Source organism: Carassius carassius, chromosome 31, assembly GCF_963082965.1.
Source record: "Carassius carassius chromosome 31, fCarCar2.1, whole genome shotgun sequence".
Classification (NCBI taxonomy): domain Eukaryota; kingdom Metazoa; phylum Chordata; class Actinopteri; order Cypriniformes; family Cyprinidae; genus Carassius; species Carassius carassius.
Window position 1 is genome coordinate 13,606,356 of NC_081785.1, and position 16,945 is coordinate 13,623,300.

At 37.1% G+C, this 16,945-nt stretch overlaps 1 protein-coding gene across 2 annotated transcripts; it reads right to left on the minus strand.

Moving 5' to 3' along the window:
- Positions 1-78: 78 nt before the first annotated feature.
- LOC132111597 (sec1 family domain-containing protein 1) lies at positions 79-16,559 on the minus strand. Of its 2 annotated transcripts, none has more exons than XM_059519040.1 (25): positions 16,473-16,559; positions 15,571-15,641; positions 15,371-15,459; positions 15,133-15,223; positions 14,901-15,023; positions 14,625-14,712; positions 14,442-14,531; positions 13,192-13,247; positions 12,678-12,763; positions 12,218-12,317; positions 11,673-11,812; positions 10,885-10,975; positions 10,726-10,799; positions 10,394-10,475; positions 10,177-10,273; positions 7,685-7,755; positions 6,167-6,246; positions 5,981-6,043; positions 5,817-5,892; positions 5,026-5,079; positions 1,962-2,014; positions 1,628-1,661; positions 1,227-1,292; positions 883-951; positions 79-281 (listed from the first exon to the last, which is right to left on the minus strand). In XM_059519040.1, the coding sequence occupies exons 1-25, from the start codon at positions 16,501-16,503 to the stop codon at positions 258-260; spliced, it is 1,899 nt and encodes a 632-aa protein (XP_059375023.1). In that variant the 5' UTR covers positions 16,504-16,559; the 3' UTR covers positions 79-257. The 2 variants fall into 2 exon arrangements, with proteins under 2 accessions (XP_059375023.1, XP_059375024.1); XM_059519041.1 differs by lacking the exon at positions 16,473-16,559 and adding an exon at positions 16,108-16,456.
- Between the last annotated feature and the right edge of the window lie 386 nt (positions 16,560-16,945).

The window sequence follows — 16,945 nt, forward strand, 5'->3', positions numbered from 1 at the left end:
TCAATAAACCCGTGATGAGGCATAAGATAATATGCTTATGACCCAAAGTAGACTCATAGAAAGAAAACAAAGTGCAACTGGTATGTAAGACTTTATTGTTGGGAGCCTTTAGTATTGAATTAAATAGTATTGGAAAACAGTATAAAGTACATGGAATATGAGTGATTCTGAAGTTAGAGGGGTTTAAATGGAATATAACAGAATAGATCTTGATTTCAGTTTCGAGAAGGGTGGAGAACTGGACTTCAATGCTCCTCCTATTTCTGACCAAGCTGTGAGAGCTGTGGAGAAATGAATGGGTTTAGTCTTAACCGTTCTGATACTGCATAATCACATCAACATTTAAACAAAAGTAGGATTACTACTGTAATTAATTGTTCAGCTCACAGTAAGTGTCCTATTAGTTCATATAAGACCACGGAAAGATTTGGGAGAAGCAAAACACTCTTCCCTCTTTTTCACTCAGAGCAAAGGGGTAAAAGTATATTAACGAGGAATTGATGTGGGGGGAAAAACTAGGCAAAATGTTAAAAAAATATTTACAGAGGGAAAGGCACGTTATGACTTGGTGTCAATTTTGTTGAGACAAAGTACAACACAGATTTGCTTCAAGCGGCAAAAAGCATTCCAAGACACTCAAAGCAATGCTGTTCCCTCCAACCTAAGGATAATCGGTTGGATTTTACAGCAATGGATTGCAAAGCATCTGATTTTTCCATCTTAATTCTATAATTGTATATGAAAACTTGTTAATAAATTAGTATTTTTATCTGAAGTGCGGTGCAAATCGGGTGACTGACATCTTGAATGTTACATTTAAATATCCTGTTTTTCATAACCTGCACTTTATGTAAGTTTATGCAGTAAGGGAAGTGATTATACCTGTTTCATGAACTGGGCTGCATTGAAAAGCTCACTACAGCCATAAAGAACCCGCTTCCCTTGTCTGGCCTGTAGAGAAGGAAATCATTACACTCATCTTCAGAAGCAAACAAAGTTCTGTCATGACAACTCTCTGAGGGATTGGCATGGTAATGTACATAACAATGTTAATGTATTTGGTCTTGGCGAAACAGATCTGCTACGCTAATCAGCTGTGCCATGTGTTAATGATGTCATTAGGTCAGATTGAGTTATACCTATCGGACTGCGCCATCTAGAGTTTCATGCCAGAACTTTGTATTTCTTGTAGCACATTTTAGATGTCAATATGTGTGCAGTCATACCTTTGTGTAGTCAACAAGATTTTGATACTCTATGTAATTGCCCCCACCAACGACAAAGACGATGGCCTGTGAAATGAAAACGTGTCATCAGCTGTTAAAGCTCAATAGTGCGTGAATTTCAATGGAAGCTGTACAAATGCTCTATATTAAATAAAACCCTGTAATATTTCTCAGAAGGACTCAAATGACCCTCCTACAGATGTGAGCTCAGACACACAGGGCCTTCAGCTCATTTTGTCAGCAGCAAGGCCTAATCTCCACTAGAAACAGAAGGCTATCTGTGCCATGAATTAACCCTGCCAGGTAACAGTGCATGGGTGCCAAACCATTAAGATAACGTATCAACATCCACATGGTGAAAATCACAACAATCAGATATCGGCATTGCTTTTTACACTCACCTCTTGAAAGGGGTTCTTGTTCCTTGGAATGGAGCTGAGGGAGTAAAACAGTTAGGATTAATTCATCTTCACCGGCAGAGAGCAAAAATAGACAATATTTGTGGGAAAAATGACAGATCTTATATTCTAAATATTTTTGTTGGAAATGTACAGCTTTGGCAAGGATGTACAGATCTGTTATTTACCTAACTTCAGTACTGCCTTATGTGTATGTAATAAAGACACAAGCGATTTCGAATACCTCCATGGATCAAATGCCTTTAACATAATATTTGAATACAGCTGGACCAAGTCAAACACAAAGATGTATAATCTGAAAATATAAAGAAACTACCTCTCGCTTCCGCGAAGCATCTTTGGATCAAAGTATCTGTAGTCATCAGTCTCCTACAAAAAACACAACACATAACATTAGGGATTACAGAGCGCGAAAGTAAATGAAGGATGGAATAACACTCAGAGCACCCTCCCCACATCACCATCTCCTAAAAACCACCTCATCCATCTACATTAAACGCTTATCAAGATCTAATGCTTCCCAGCAGCCATTCACCTAAGGAGGTTCAAGAAGCCTCAAACAGTAAAATGTCCTCCAGTTTTACTCAAAAAGCTAGATTATCATCTCTCTGCTTTGAAGAGTCTCGACACAAATTGAGGAGAGATGTCTCTGAGGCGAAGGCCAATGGCCTCCTACTTCCTCATCTTCCTTATCGGATGGGCCAAGCCTGGCTCTTCCCCCACAGGACCTCAGTCAGCCCGGCCTGGTGCTCTGGCGCATACTTCATTCTGGGAAGAAATACTTTGCCGTCAACTCACTGAAAAAAGTGCCTCACTGCATTTCCAAATGGTGAAATGCTCCAGATTTTTCTGCTATCGGCTTACCCTTGCTTGGTGCCGAACACACCCTTGCAATCTTGTTGCACAGGCCCATCTGCGAGGACTATCTGACCTGCAGCGGAGGCAGGAGATTCTGTAGCGCTCAGCCACCCAGCTTTTTCAACAACAGCCGTATTGTGCAGGGCACTGAAATTCCAGTAGCTGAGAAGATGATAATACGGTTATGTACAATTCAAGTTTATGGGCAGCGAAGGGGAAGCATTTCCAGTTGGTAACAGGATATGGCAATCTGTCCACCCCAGCTTTTGAGATTGAGAAGATCAGAGGGACCCTGAGGGTGTTTCAGAAGGAAATATGGTCTTTATGTCAAGTAACTAGAGGGGGAAGCTAAAATGCCACAGTTACACAAGCGGATGATTGCAAGAGCAAATATGTCAGCTAGCTGTCTCCATTACAGCGCTTTATACATACTTAAAATGCATTGAGACAATTCTTGGAAGTGTGCTTAGGGAGAATTCAAGATGTCTAAATAGAGAGGAGTCCTAGAAGTCATACTACGAGGGCGATGTCAAAGATTTGCCACATCATCTCTTCTGTGGTAATTCCACGTTTATAAAAAATCTGCATCCATCATTCCCCCTGCACCATACCGGCAGTTAGTTAGCATCGGGAGAAATTTTCAAAGCAGATTTTTCCTTCAAGGCTATCCAATGATAACTTGAAAACAGCCAGTATGTTCAAATAACCGATGCTTCATATACAGACGTTTTGCAGAGAATGAGATCCTCCAGCGTAGCAGAACACAATCCCATTATCGATGAAATAGCTTCGGCTTCTGTTAAGACGTCCCCTAGTGCTGCTCACATGAGGGGTTTGCACCTTTGTTCCACCTCAGAAAGGTGAAAAGCCCAAATGGGACTTCTTCCAAATCCCTCAGGCCTAGAAACTTAATACATTAGCCGCGTTTCCACTGGCGAGCTTAAACCGGGCGTTCTAGTGCGTGCCAGGGCCAGTCACGTTTCCACCGCACTTCCGGGGCTTGATCGTGCCTCGCCGGGGCTTCCTCGGGGGCCAATGGCCAGGGTTTTGTGGCCCGACGAAAAACCTTGGGCCAAAGCGGGCCAGCTGGGGCTAGAGGAGGGGTTATGAACAAAGGCGGAGTTTCTCCGCGTCTGGAGAGCGTCTGCGCTGTGGATCATTTCAGGAAGATAACAGCTTTAACACTGATATTAAAGACTTTTTAAAATAATTTGAGATCAAAACTTACTCTTAGTCAGCAGCGAGTGATTGAAATAACTTGATCCCATGTGGATTAATCACTAAACACGCCGATGTAAAAGACTATGCAGGATAAACGTTACCATAGTAAACATGGTAAATGCAACCACTTTTACTTTTATTTATCACTTATATTTAGAAACATATTTATCTGTCGTCTTGTCTCGAGAGTTTAGCTCCACGTAGCATAGCCTACCATCAAAATATTATAATGATTTTTGTTCGGGAGCTTTTATAAAAATATAGAGTCTGCACTGCGGATCATTTCTATAACACCAGCATTAAACACTATTTTAAATAAGTCAAGCTCAGTCAGCAGGAGTGTTTACAATAACTTGATCCGATGTGAATTACAATCACCATACAAGGCAGAAATATTTATAAACGATGCAAAAGACTATGCACGCTGGGCATTAACATTACCATAGTAAACATGGTAAATGTGAACCGTTTGAGGAAATCAGATGTCAGCTTCTTATTCTCTATCACAATCGTGTAATTATTTAGTAACTTATATTATCTGTCATAAGTCTCGTCTCGAGAGTTTAGCTCCACGTAGCCTATCATAAAAATATAATAATGTTTAATGTTCGGGAGCTTTTATAAAAATAGAGATATTATCATTCATTCTAAATGTGACGTATAGGCCACTTTGGCTACAAATAAATAAAAAACAGACTTGACTGAATAAGCAGGCTATTTTCATAAGAGTTAGAAAATAAATAAATAAAATACAAAATAAATGTATTTCTGTGTGATTAATTCTGAGTCCTGATAAATTAATTCATTACGATCAATGTATCACTTATTCTACTATAGCAAAACATCCATGCCTTTGAATTTGAATATTTACCAAAGCATGCAAACAAACGACCGCTTTTATCATGTTCGTTTGTGATCGCGCATGTTCCAGTGATTTATTTCTTAGTTTTCTGATAACTTCTCTTTGTTGATGAAATGAAGGCGTTTCGTGAGTGACGTTGTTCCAGAGAGGCTTCAGTGCCTCATTCAGTGTCCCATAGCACTGCAGAGTCATACGCTTTAATCCGCAGTGGGAGGTAAAGCAGGCTGCCTTGGCGATACACAATACCATGTGCACACTGGACACAAATACACTAATGATCTTTAATCATTTTCTAATTTAAGGTTTTAGCTAACAATAAACATTACTCTTAATTACTGCAAGAGATACATACTAATGATCAGCAAAACAAGTTTAATATTTGTGCTTATGAGAAGATGAATGCATGTGAAGAAAGGGAGAAATAGACAAGGGCACTCACCGGGTTTGACTTCATTTCCATCAAGTTGTCCAAGATGCGAGTAACCGGCAAGTTCTATGAAAGAAACGTTTGAAAATCATAATAAACCCCCAAAAAGAGACATTTAGCATATGCTTTTAATACAATAAACTTCATCACAAGCAATTTATCAGGCAAAAGCCACAAGTGCTGCAATATCAAATCAATTATGGAGAATCTAGAGCAGAAGTAAAAAAAAAAAAAAAACTGACCATTAATACATCACTTTTTTTTTTTGGCAGTGTATCAAATCATATATATTTCAAAAGTTGCTACCATGATGCCTGGGTGTTCCGGGTGTTTTTAGCACATTGTTTTGCTGTTTCGTAGTTTGTTGTTTTTAGAGCATTGTTATAGGACATATAAGAATGTTATAAAATTGTATAAAGACATTCCAGTCAGCCATCACAAACATTGCAGACACTAGACAAGGTTGAAACTAGTGCATGTGCACAGCTGTATGCATACAACAAGAGTTTACGTTGAAACTGAAGTATAATTTGATTATGGGGGTTTTTAGTACACTCTGATGTGTAGGGTGCTCTTTTTGGTGTTTTTAGGACACTGTTATGTGGTTTTGTGGGTGATTTTAGCTCATTGCTATGTGGTTAGTAGCCTGTCCCGGCGTCCCTGTCCTATGCTGCCTAAACTGTCTGGGTGTATTTTCACATCATTGTGCAGTTGCCAAATTGTTGGGTGGTTGCTTACTAAGTAAAAAGAGCCCAGCTTTTGTGATATTCTGGTACTTAGATACAGCCCAGGTAAATACTTACATGCTGTTTCAGAACCAGATTTTTCACCCCCTCCATCACAAACTGGGAGCCAGTGTTCATCACCCGCGAGAAAAGTCTGAAAAAGGACAGGCCAATGCGTTCAAAACACATATTACATCAACAAAAGGATTCATATTTTGGGAAATACATTTTTAGCTTCATACCCCATTGGTTTCACTCCACTGCTCCCGTAATTGGCTGGGGTTGCAGCCATCTTCGTAAAAGCTCTGGAAAATAGGTTATAATAGTTGCAACACTACTGTTCTCATTTTTCTACAAAATTTAAAGTAGTAACTAGGCAAATGTGAAAGTGTGTTATGGTGTGTTTGTTGACAATGGCCAGAACTTACTTCCATTGCTTAATGTAGTTAAGTGGGGATAAGTCGCAGCCTGCATCAACCAAAGCTTTTTTGTACTGCTCTAGATCAGACTAAAAAGAACAAACTGTCTTTATTTATTCAACACTCAACTCTCAAAATCCAACAGTTTAAAGGATCTGTTTTTTTAGAATGAAGGATGACTTATAGCTCACATGCCATAAGCATTCATCAGCGTAAGGAGAAACTCTAGTTGCTGTTAGAGACAGATTCGTCTATACCACATGAGTGAGAGGGCTGTTTTCATGTCCCCAACCTCATTACAGTCTCAGAAAACAAACAACAAAATGATTGCCAACAATAAGCTACGCTAGCTCAGGAGGACACAGATGAAAGAAAGGATAACCAAAAGACGTAGAAAAAAAGTTCAAACTCTGAGCACACTTCTTTTTTGGAAAGTCAAAGCTTTTACAGCCTGCACTGATAAACATAACAGAGGATGACAGCCCTTGTCCAAAGCACAGGCCAGTGCGCTTTCTCCAGGGTTGAAGTGTGGCCACTTGGACACTGTCTATCCCAGCTTGGTACCACTGGTCCAACCCCTCGAAAGTGTACTCTAGAACTCAAAAATGTCATTTGTACGTCCCACAAAAGAGATCTTGCCATGAGTTGAACAATCCTGCTTTATCAAGATACAAGAGTAATAATACTTGGCCGTGGCATAAAAGCGTGTCAGTGTTCCTCAAATCTGCGCTGCATGTGTCCCAAAAAACAACAAGGCTTTTGAAGAAACAGTCTGAAAGTACAGTTTAAAAACTTTGGCCGAGCTTCATAGGGAATGGACAGAATGTTTTTGGCTCCATGTGTCCATAAACAATGAAATCCATGCATTTGCCACTGATTATAATAAATTGTGGTGTTACCGAAAGCGCACATCAGGGAAGCCCACCACAGTCAACCTATGATTTAGGGTCATTTATCTAGGACTCTTAAGGGAATTTTCTTCGACTGCATTCATTACAATTTAAGCTCAGTCAATAGCATTCAGGGCATAATGATGATTACCACAAAAATTAATTTTCATTTGTTTCAGATGTTTCACTAGTACAACCACAAGACGTACAACTAACCTTTTCTATGTAAAGTTAAATCTAACTTCATCCAATCAAACATTATGCCTAAAACCACTGTAAAAACGACAGCTCAAATAATACATATGTTTTAACAGAACAATTAATGCAAGCACTTTTATAAAATTGTAAGGTTCACACCTTAACCCCCCCCCATCCCCAAAATAGGCCCCAATGACTTTCACTGTAAGTGCCTTACCATAATCTTGATTCTTGCTGTTTTTAAAGAAAACAAGGGACAAGTTGAGTTATTTGGGTGATAATCAATATTATGCCACAAATGCTGTTACTAAACTTAACTAAAACTGGATTGTTCCTTTACGGTTGCTATGATCTGAATTTTCTTAGAGGATATAGCTGACCATGATAACTATTTATAGTTTGAATACTCTTTGTTCATGACTGTGATGTGGGGACTTACCTCAGATGGGGGCTGCTGGGAAGTGATGAAGTAGATCAGAAACAGTCTCATCTTATCTTCTGCTGTTCCAGCTACCAATAAGAACAACATTTATACACTCATTATGCAAATGCATACAGTTAATTTCATTTCCGGAACAACAAGAGTTTTTCAGTGTCTGTGTGTTTTTGTCCTCACTATTGCTGAAACATGACAAAAAAAAATCACACATTGCACTCATCATAACAAGAAAGCACTGTAACACTTGAAAAACAACTGATCATTATCATTATAGTTAGTGGCCATTCCTGTGTACTCATAAGAAACCCATGAACCTACAAAGGACCCTGTGGAGATCAAGAAACTGTGTCCTCTTGAAACCTCACAATGCTGGCAGGAGAGAAAACAAATCTCATCCTGTGGTAGCATCACAGAGAGTCTTTAAAGCAGACCGCTTTCCCCTTGGGATGTGATGTATATCAGGCCACTAAGCTGAAAAAAATGACTGGATGAGGACGCAGGGTGGGATAGGCTCTCATTAGGGGAATGTGGTATGAGTTACTCATTCAATTAGTTTCGTTGATCTCTCAGGATGGGGCTGTTCTTGGTAAAACAAAGTTTGTGACAGTAAGGCAGTATGCCATGCTTTGAGGGATATAGTGGTGTTTGGATAACAGTCAAGCTCAAAAGAGCAGCTGATGAGTCAAGGCTTATTAAAGCAATAAGCCACTTGAAGCCAAGTGTTATAGAGATTTTACCACAATTATGGAGTGTTGTCAGACAGACTGTCTAGATTGTCATGGTTGCCAAGCCATAAATAAATCAAAGATCCTATTATTATCATCGTCATTAATATTATTACTATTACCTAGCATTATTATTGGTTTGTAGCAACTTATGCTGGTAGCATAAAATTTAAATGATCTGCCAAGGATGCACATATTTTGCTATTTTATAATTGCTTCGAACGGAGCTCATCCAATCAGATGTTGGAGTACCACCAGGTTATTTATTTGCATGGCACTTCACATTTATTATTATTATTATTTTATTTTTTTAATATGTGGGGTTTTCTTCAGGGAATTGAATAAAAGATAAAATGGACTCTAATCTAGGGCTGCACGATTTTCTGATAAAAATTGCAATTGAAAAAAAAAAAACGCCAAAGTTTACTGTGCTTGTTTGTAGGGCTGCACATTTTGGTCAAAAATGCAGTGATTACAAATATAAAATATCACTATAAAATAATAATAGAAATAAAGATTATTATTATTACTATATAACATTTAAAACAAAATTCTATTACAATATCTCACCATAAAATACAGTAATAAAATTTAATATAAAAAAAATTATAATAAAAACTATAATTCCAATACTGATAACACTGAATTTCTTTATTTTTTCCATTTTCCAATGATCAAACCATCATGCTTTTATTTTAGCAGGAAGCACTTAAAGCTTCTCAGTTTATAAGTCCTTTTTATTACAAGTTTGGGAAGATAACTGGTGCATTGTTGAATTCCTTAATGCACATTAATAAGTTAACTCTCAACTGCATGAGAATACCCAGACAATAATAAAAAAAAGATGTGAAAATAATCCCTGACCTGGCCAATTAAGACAGGATTAAAATCAAGTATTAGTTTTGGTAATTACTGCATTACCACCTCCCCATATAAAAATAATCCTTTCTAAATAGGGTTTAGGGATGGAACTGATTACACTGATAGCCTTCAGTGCTTAAAGGAACACTACTATTTTTGAAAATTTTCCAAATCCCCTAGAGTTAAATAGTCGAGTGTTACTATTTTCGATTCCATTCAACTGATCTCTGGGTGTGGCGATAGCACTTTTAGCTTAGCTTAGATCATTGAATCTGATTAGACCATTAGCATCCCACTCAAAAATTACCAAAGAGTTTTTATATTTTTCCTACTTAAAACTTGACTCTTCTGTAGCTACATCGTGTACTAAGACCAACAGAAAATTAAAAGTTATAAAAAGCAATTTTCTAGGCCGATATGACTGGGAACCATACTCTCATATCGTAATAATCAAGGAACTTTGCTGCCGTATAATGGGTGCAGCAGGTGCAGTGATATTAAGCTGCGCCTGAAGTAATCACCAGCTAGTTTGTGTTGTTGCATCAATAGCGGAGTTGATGGGGACTATTTTCATGCATTGTGTAAAATCACTGCGCCTGCTGCACCCATGATAAGGCAGCAAAGTTTCCGTCGGGCTTAGTACACAATGTAACTACAGAAGAGTCAAGTTGTAAATAGGAAAAACATCGAAACTCTTTGTTCATTTTTGAGTGAGATGCTTACGGTCTAATCAGATTCAATGATCTATGCTAAGCTAAGCTAAGCTAAAAGTGCTACCGCCAGACCTGGAGATCGGCTGAATGGATTAAAAAACGGTAAAACTCAACTATTTTAACTCTAGGTGAGTTGGAAATGAGCCTATTTTCAAAAATAGTGGAGTGTTCCTTTAACACAAGAAAGACTCACCATCAGGATCACTGATAATGTCCAGCAGGGATTTATCAAGTGTGGACTTGCTCATGAGTTTCTCCTCATATTCGAAGTATACATCAAGCTTACGGCTCTAAAGACAGAAAGGCAAATTTAGAGGTAAAATATGCTGCTCAACCTAACAGAAACAATACAATGTGCAGAGAAAATGTAACCCAAGAGATGAAAAAGATTTTTCTCATGAAGCACTGACCTTGATGTGGTCCAAAACCGCTGTGGCAACATTGGTGTGGAGGTCAATCAGTCTCTTCTTTTCCAGGAGCTCAGGAAGAGAACTGTTTAGAGAGAAGAGCATGCTGTTATCCCACTCTATATGCACAGGGTCAGACAGGGGTACAGCGGTAGGCCTTTGTGAGTACAATGACTAATATGTAAAACAGCTCTCAAGCAATATGAGACAACTACTGGTTGAAATTAGATTACATCAGGATATTTTTCCTATACATCATGTAATAAAAACTGGAGAAATAAAAATTGTATATAAAAAAATCCTTAATTACTTATTTGTTACAAGGAACTTCTTACCTGACAGCTGAAGTAAGTTTGGCAGTGTTATCTGACAACATACTAATGGCTCCATCATCCTCCCCTTCTAAGCCCTTTGAGGAAAACCACATTTTTCTGTGTTAACCAGCATGCAACAGTTCCATCATATACAATTTTGCATCAGCCTTATTAACCTACCATGATACTCTTGAGGCGTTTAACCTCATCCTCTTGGGCTCGATATGTATCTAGTTCCTCCTGCACAGCTTCTGCAACCTCAGGAAATGGACTGAAATGGTGAACAAAAATTAATTCAATGCTTTCCATCCAGAAGTGGCTGAAATAAATGACAATAAGCTGTTGTAAATATATTAGTATAAACTGCTGGATACAGTCCTTAAAGCAGGAATGAAACGAAAACATTTTCCAAAACTGAACTGGTTATATTTTGCAAAAAATAAGCAATGACATAAAATAATATTAGCAAATGTTCTTAAATATTAACAAACACTGTGACAAATCATTTGACTAAAACAAGACAACTAGGGATGTCTTCCCATCAAACATTTGCATGCTTGAAAGTACAGTTGGTTAATTAATGTCCTTAAAGGGATAGTTCACACAAAAATGTACCATTTTGGTGCCCACTGACTTCTTTTGTGTTTCACAGAAAAAAGAAACACATCTGTTTGAAACAACACGAGGGTGAGTAAATTACTACAAAATGTTACTTTTTGGGTGAACTATTTGAAATTGTATTATACTAGGACAGAATAAGGTCTTTGGAAAGCAACATCAGATGTAATAATTTATATTAGACTTAAGAAAATAAATAAGATATATTAATTACACAGTCATTAGTTCAAAATAGTTCACATCAGAATACTAGAAGTATAAAAAAACCACAAACCTAAAAACATTTAAAAATGCACAGCAATGATCTCCATTTGAATACATTTGGAGTTTTACCAACAGTAGATGATTACCTTCCTTTGTGTTTTTGCCAAAATTTGTCAGCAGCAGTGAGATCATAGCTCTTCTTGTTTTTCTTTTTTGGCCGTGCTCCAGCTGGACTGGCCTCTGACCCTTGAGACTCCTCCACACTGACCCGGTTCAGGTGGAAGTCCTGATATAGGGGACATATGGGTTAGGCAAGGCAAAAGAACTGAATCACAACACAATACAACACCTAAAATAACATGCATGTCAGCTTTTACTAATACAGAATAAAATCCCTCAGAGTACTGCTGCCATACTGTCGAATTGAGATGATATTAAGGCAGAAGCAGTTTTGAGACGGTGGAAAAATACCCAAAGGATTAATGATCACTGGCACAAAAAGCAACCCAGCACGTACATTCCACATTTCATGAAACCCCTTTGTCATTCATATGATAACTGCGATAGCTTCATCTTTCCATATGCTGCGACTTGGAACTACTTTAGGGAATAAATTACATTAACACTAGTAGAAAAAAGGGAGAAATGAATTAATTGTGGGTCACACAAGTTTATTTTAGGTTCTGCTCACCAGTACATCATGAATGAGAGCCTGATACGTCCATGTGTGATGGAGAGGAGTCGCTAGATCCAGGTTACGATCGGCAAGAACAAACAGTGGCCTCTGAAAACTGTGGGAGTGATGAAGGGAAAGGAGGGATATTTTTATGGTCTGATACTAAAACCTTTCTCAACGTTCTAGACCTTTCTTAAAGTGTCCCAGTTAAGGACACTTGACTATCTATCTGTCTGTCTATCTATCTATCTATCTATCTATCTATCTATCTATCTATCTATCTATCTATCTATCTATCTATCTGTCTGTCTGTCTGTCTGTCTCGGCTACCTTCATCCATCTGGAGGTATTTGTTTTGGATTTAGGGGTTTACGATAATAATTTTAAGATTAAAGTATTATTGCTTACACAAGTATCCTCTATTAAAATCATTCATATGGAGGTGTGCAAGACTGTGAGTGTTTTTTTGCTCCACCTGAACTGGCCAGTGCCCGCGGTGTCTCCGGTGAACAGGCTGTTACGAGCGTCTCGCAGATTCTCTCTCAGTTTCTTGTCAAGTTTCTGAGAAAAAAAAAAACCAAGTTTAATTACCGTTATTATTATTCCATTAGAAATGAGTTGTACAATATGTATAAAATATATGAATCCAATAAACTGAGCAGCAGGTGTTAATTTTGTCTCATATTACAGTGAGAAATTCCTTTGCTGAAACTAATCATCTAAAACTCAACACTGAAAGCAAACCAAGGTTGGACCAAATCCCACATATGGAACAAAGAGGAATTTTATACCAGCAGACTATGAAACGTCCAAATGCACTGTAATGCAGAGATTAGTGTAGGGATTGAGGTGATAAACAAATGACCAAAGCCATTCTATAACACTCAATTCTAAAATTCATAAATTCGAAAAGAAGATAAAGTTGTCTCAGACTGGTCATAAAGAAAGTATCAGAGGAACATTAAAAAACAGAGCACTTAGTCTCTTACCACGGCTACCATTTCAGCAGCATTCCCTCTTGGACATCGGATTATTGGGACAGCACCTATGATAACAGGAAAGCTCACTGTACTGCCAATAGGAGGGTGCATTGAATATCTGCTCCCAAGCTACCAAGACACATGATTACATTTCAAAAACAACAATTCAGGCCTGATCACTGCACTTAATTTGAATTGTGAAGTTTCTGCCATATACAATTCTAGTAGTCATTTAGTAAGTAAACAGACCTAACTGAAATATCCAATGCATTATCTAAATATTTTTTTCCCTTTGAGCAATACACAAACAATGTTTGGAAGGTTCTGCCACCCAGTGGCTCTTTATGACAGTTGAGAGTTAAACTGTTGGTTGTAATGTGAGAATTAATATAAAAAAAAAACCTGCTCTTTAATTTGATTAAATATCAAGTCTTCGTCAATCTATAATTTTCACAGTAACTTCTTGTACCATTAAAGAATGTTGCCTTATTAGATTTTAAATGGATTAAAAAGCAGTGGAAATCTCCATATGAGGAATGGATTGTGTCTACTTACTGCGCAAGATTTCAGTAAGCAAGAAAAACTGAGTATTATCCATTTCTGTGCTAAAGAATCTTTAAAGGTGAATACTTTTTTTTTTATGTTAAATGCCAGCTTAATAAACAGACAACTATAAGTAAACCATTTGTTGTTTGATTCCCTTGAAGAGAGTAATCAAGATTGTGGCTCTGATGGAAATACCTGTTTGGGCAAACAATGGAAGACAGAGGGAGTGATTGAGAATCCTGGTTGGAATCACCAAACATTAATTCTGCTACTTCATTTGGTGCTGATAGTGGCATAGAAATAGTATTTTTCTTTTTTTTAAGTAATACTTTTATTCAGCGAGGATACAATAAATTGTCAAAATGGAAAGTAAAGACATTTATAGTCTTGCAAAAATGTATATTTTAAATAAATGCTGTTTTCAGCATTGAAAAAAAAAAGAAATGTTTCTTGAGCACTCAATCAGCCTACTATAATGATTTCTGAAGGAATAGGTGACACTGAAAAGTGGAGTAATGGCTGCTGAAAACTAGTTTGCCTTACAGGAAAAATTTGAAGTTTGAAATATATTGAAATTGCAATAATGTTTCATTATTAAAAATGTTTAAAAAAAATGTTTTACTGTATTTTTTATCAAATGAAAGCAGCCTTGGTGAGCATAATAGACTTTGAAAAAAACAGCAGTGTATATGCATGGAAGGATAAAAATTTACCAAGAGTGACAAAAAAGCAGAAGAGACTATCCACTATTGTGTCCATTATGCCATCCATGTCTGTGTCCATTATATCTGGTTTATTGATTGCTGAGGGCACAGAACAGTATTACCATTAATAACATTCAGATTACTAATGAAACAAACACGAAGTCAACACTTCAAGCCACTCTAGCAGCTTACCATGGTAGGAGATGTGTTCTTTGTTTTGATTACAGAGAATGAACATATCATCTTCAAGTGTGATGAAGTTCAAATATTGATCAAATACCTGAGGAGGAACAGAACAGTCTAATATTTGAACTGCATAATGAAAATGAGCAGTACGTTATTTGATTTCCTTCAGGAATTCACAGAGGACGTCTGTTCAGTAAAAAACAAGCTTTAATAAAAAAAAAAAGATTTTTAAATTAACACTAGCAAACTGAATCAAATTTACGACAAATGTTTTTGACTTACTTTGGTCACCAGGTTTACAGCATTAGCTGCTAGAGCAGCACTTGCTATGTCCTCCAGTTTGCTTCTAGAGATTGCGGATATGAAGTTCAAATAGTACGACTCATATAGTTGGTTTCGGAGATCCTGTAAAAGTGAAAATAACTTTTAGTTCTGAAATAGTGTGATCCTCACAGATTGTCCTGGAACGGGACTGACAAAAAGACTGACTCCATTATTCAGTGATCATATTTACTTGACATATCCTGTCAATGTTCTCCTCTGTGGGCATTACAAAGTAAATGGCAGGAACATCTGGAATGGGGTCGCGATCTGAGTGCAACAAGCTAGAGGAAACAAACAAAAAGTAACCGATCATTCAAATCAATCTAATCAAATACATTTATATATATATATATATATATATATATATATATATATATGTATATGAAAGAAATATATAAATAAATAAATAAAATCTTAGATGTCCTTACAGGTGCAGAGTGATGCCAATGTCCCGTAACTCTTTCACAGACAGCAGGGGAGATATGATGTCTTGGCCAAAGCGATCGTAAATAAGAACCTAACAAGAATAACAAAGGCAAATTATAACTATAAAAGCATCCCTGAGCCACATTTTAGAAAAGCAAGGGATACTGGAAGGGTAAACCAATAGGTGTGTGAGTACCCTTACCTTCCATACTGGCTCAGCTGTTGTGTTTTTCAAAGGAGGGGCATTGAAGTTTAGCATTCGCTTCAAAGCAGCTGAGGACAGAAACATCATAAAAATTTAATACATCAACATTTTTAATAACATCTATAACTACTTAAAATCATTTACTATCGCAAAGAGACTAATTTACTTGATTGTGTTTCAAAAGATTTGCGTGCACGCATACAAAATTGTATTTTAAATAAATAAATAAAATAATTAAAGCCTACATGCGATGACAGGATTTGACCAGTAAAACTATTTTTTTTTCCATATTTAAGATTATGTATTTGAAACACTATCCACACGCTATTCATTTTTAAAACAAATTATCTATTGCACATCCATAAAGACAAATTTGATATCTCACAGGAGCAAGTGCACAGCAAGTGTAAATAACCATTAACGGCAATGTCAGCTACAGAAAAAAATAAAAATAAGCTCAGCCTAAAACAGTATCCATATAACATAATGATCATCACTATTTTGTGTCACTAAATATTAAGCATAATAATTTACGTTAAGTCACTTTAGCTAGCATGTGAATTCATATCGTGGGTTCCTTATGACAGGTCTCTGGGATATTGACAGCCGTATATTTCTTATACGAGCTGGTTGGTTATATGTAGTCAAATCACAAGTGCTTCTTTATCTAGTCAAGCAGGATAATAGTCCATTCAACTGATGTTATCCAGCTGTTACATGAACACCGTTTGCATCCTCAGCGACACTGACAGGACTGTACAATTTCAACTGTTTATGTATTCGGTATTATTGCATGTATTTTAAATACAAATGTTTTAAAAACCGCGACTGAAATCACTAATATCAGTTATATTAACAGTATCGAGAGTTTCCATATAAATTCAAACGTATAAAGAAACCTGTCTGTTTCTCCCGGACGGAGGCCGCCATCTTTAATATTTATGCAGTGACGACTGTGAGGGTGACGTGGCAACGGCCAAGCGCTGTCTGCGTACAAGAACGCGCACGCTTACGTAGATGATCACAGAGACGTACAGAGATGATTGAGGTGCGCACGATCTATCTGGGGGTTTTGGTTTGGCCCTGTCAAATTTACAACGATTGATTCAAAGTTGCTGGATTGAACAAAAGTTTTTAATTATTTTTATGTCAGTGGTTTTCACTCAGGGGGCCAGGGCCTCTAGGCGTCCATAGTGAATTTCCAAAGGGGTTTTAAAATTATTTCAAGTTTAATTATATTTAAAATGTGTGATTTTTAGATCCATAGACATATATGGACTTTATGTATGACTATGAAAATGCATTGTAAAACTATTCATTATCATGTTTAATAATGATCCAATGAGTGAAATAATCATAACCACTTAAACTA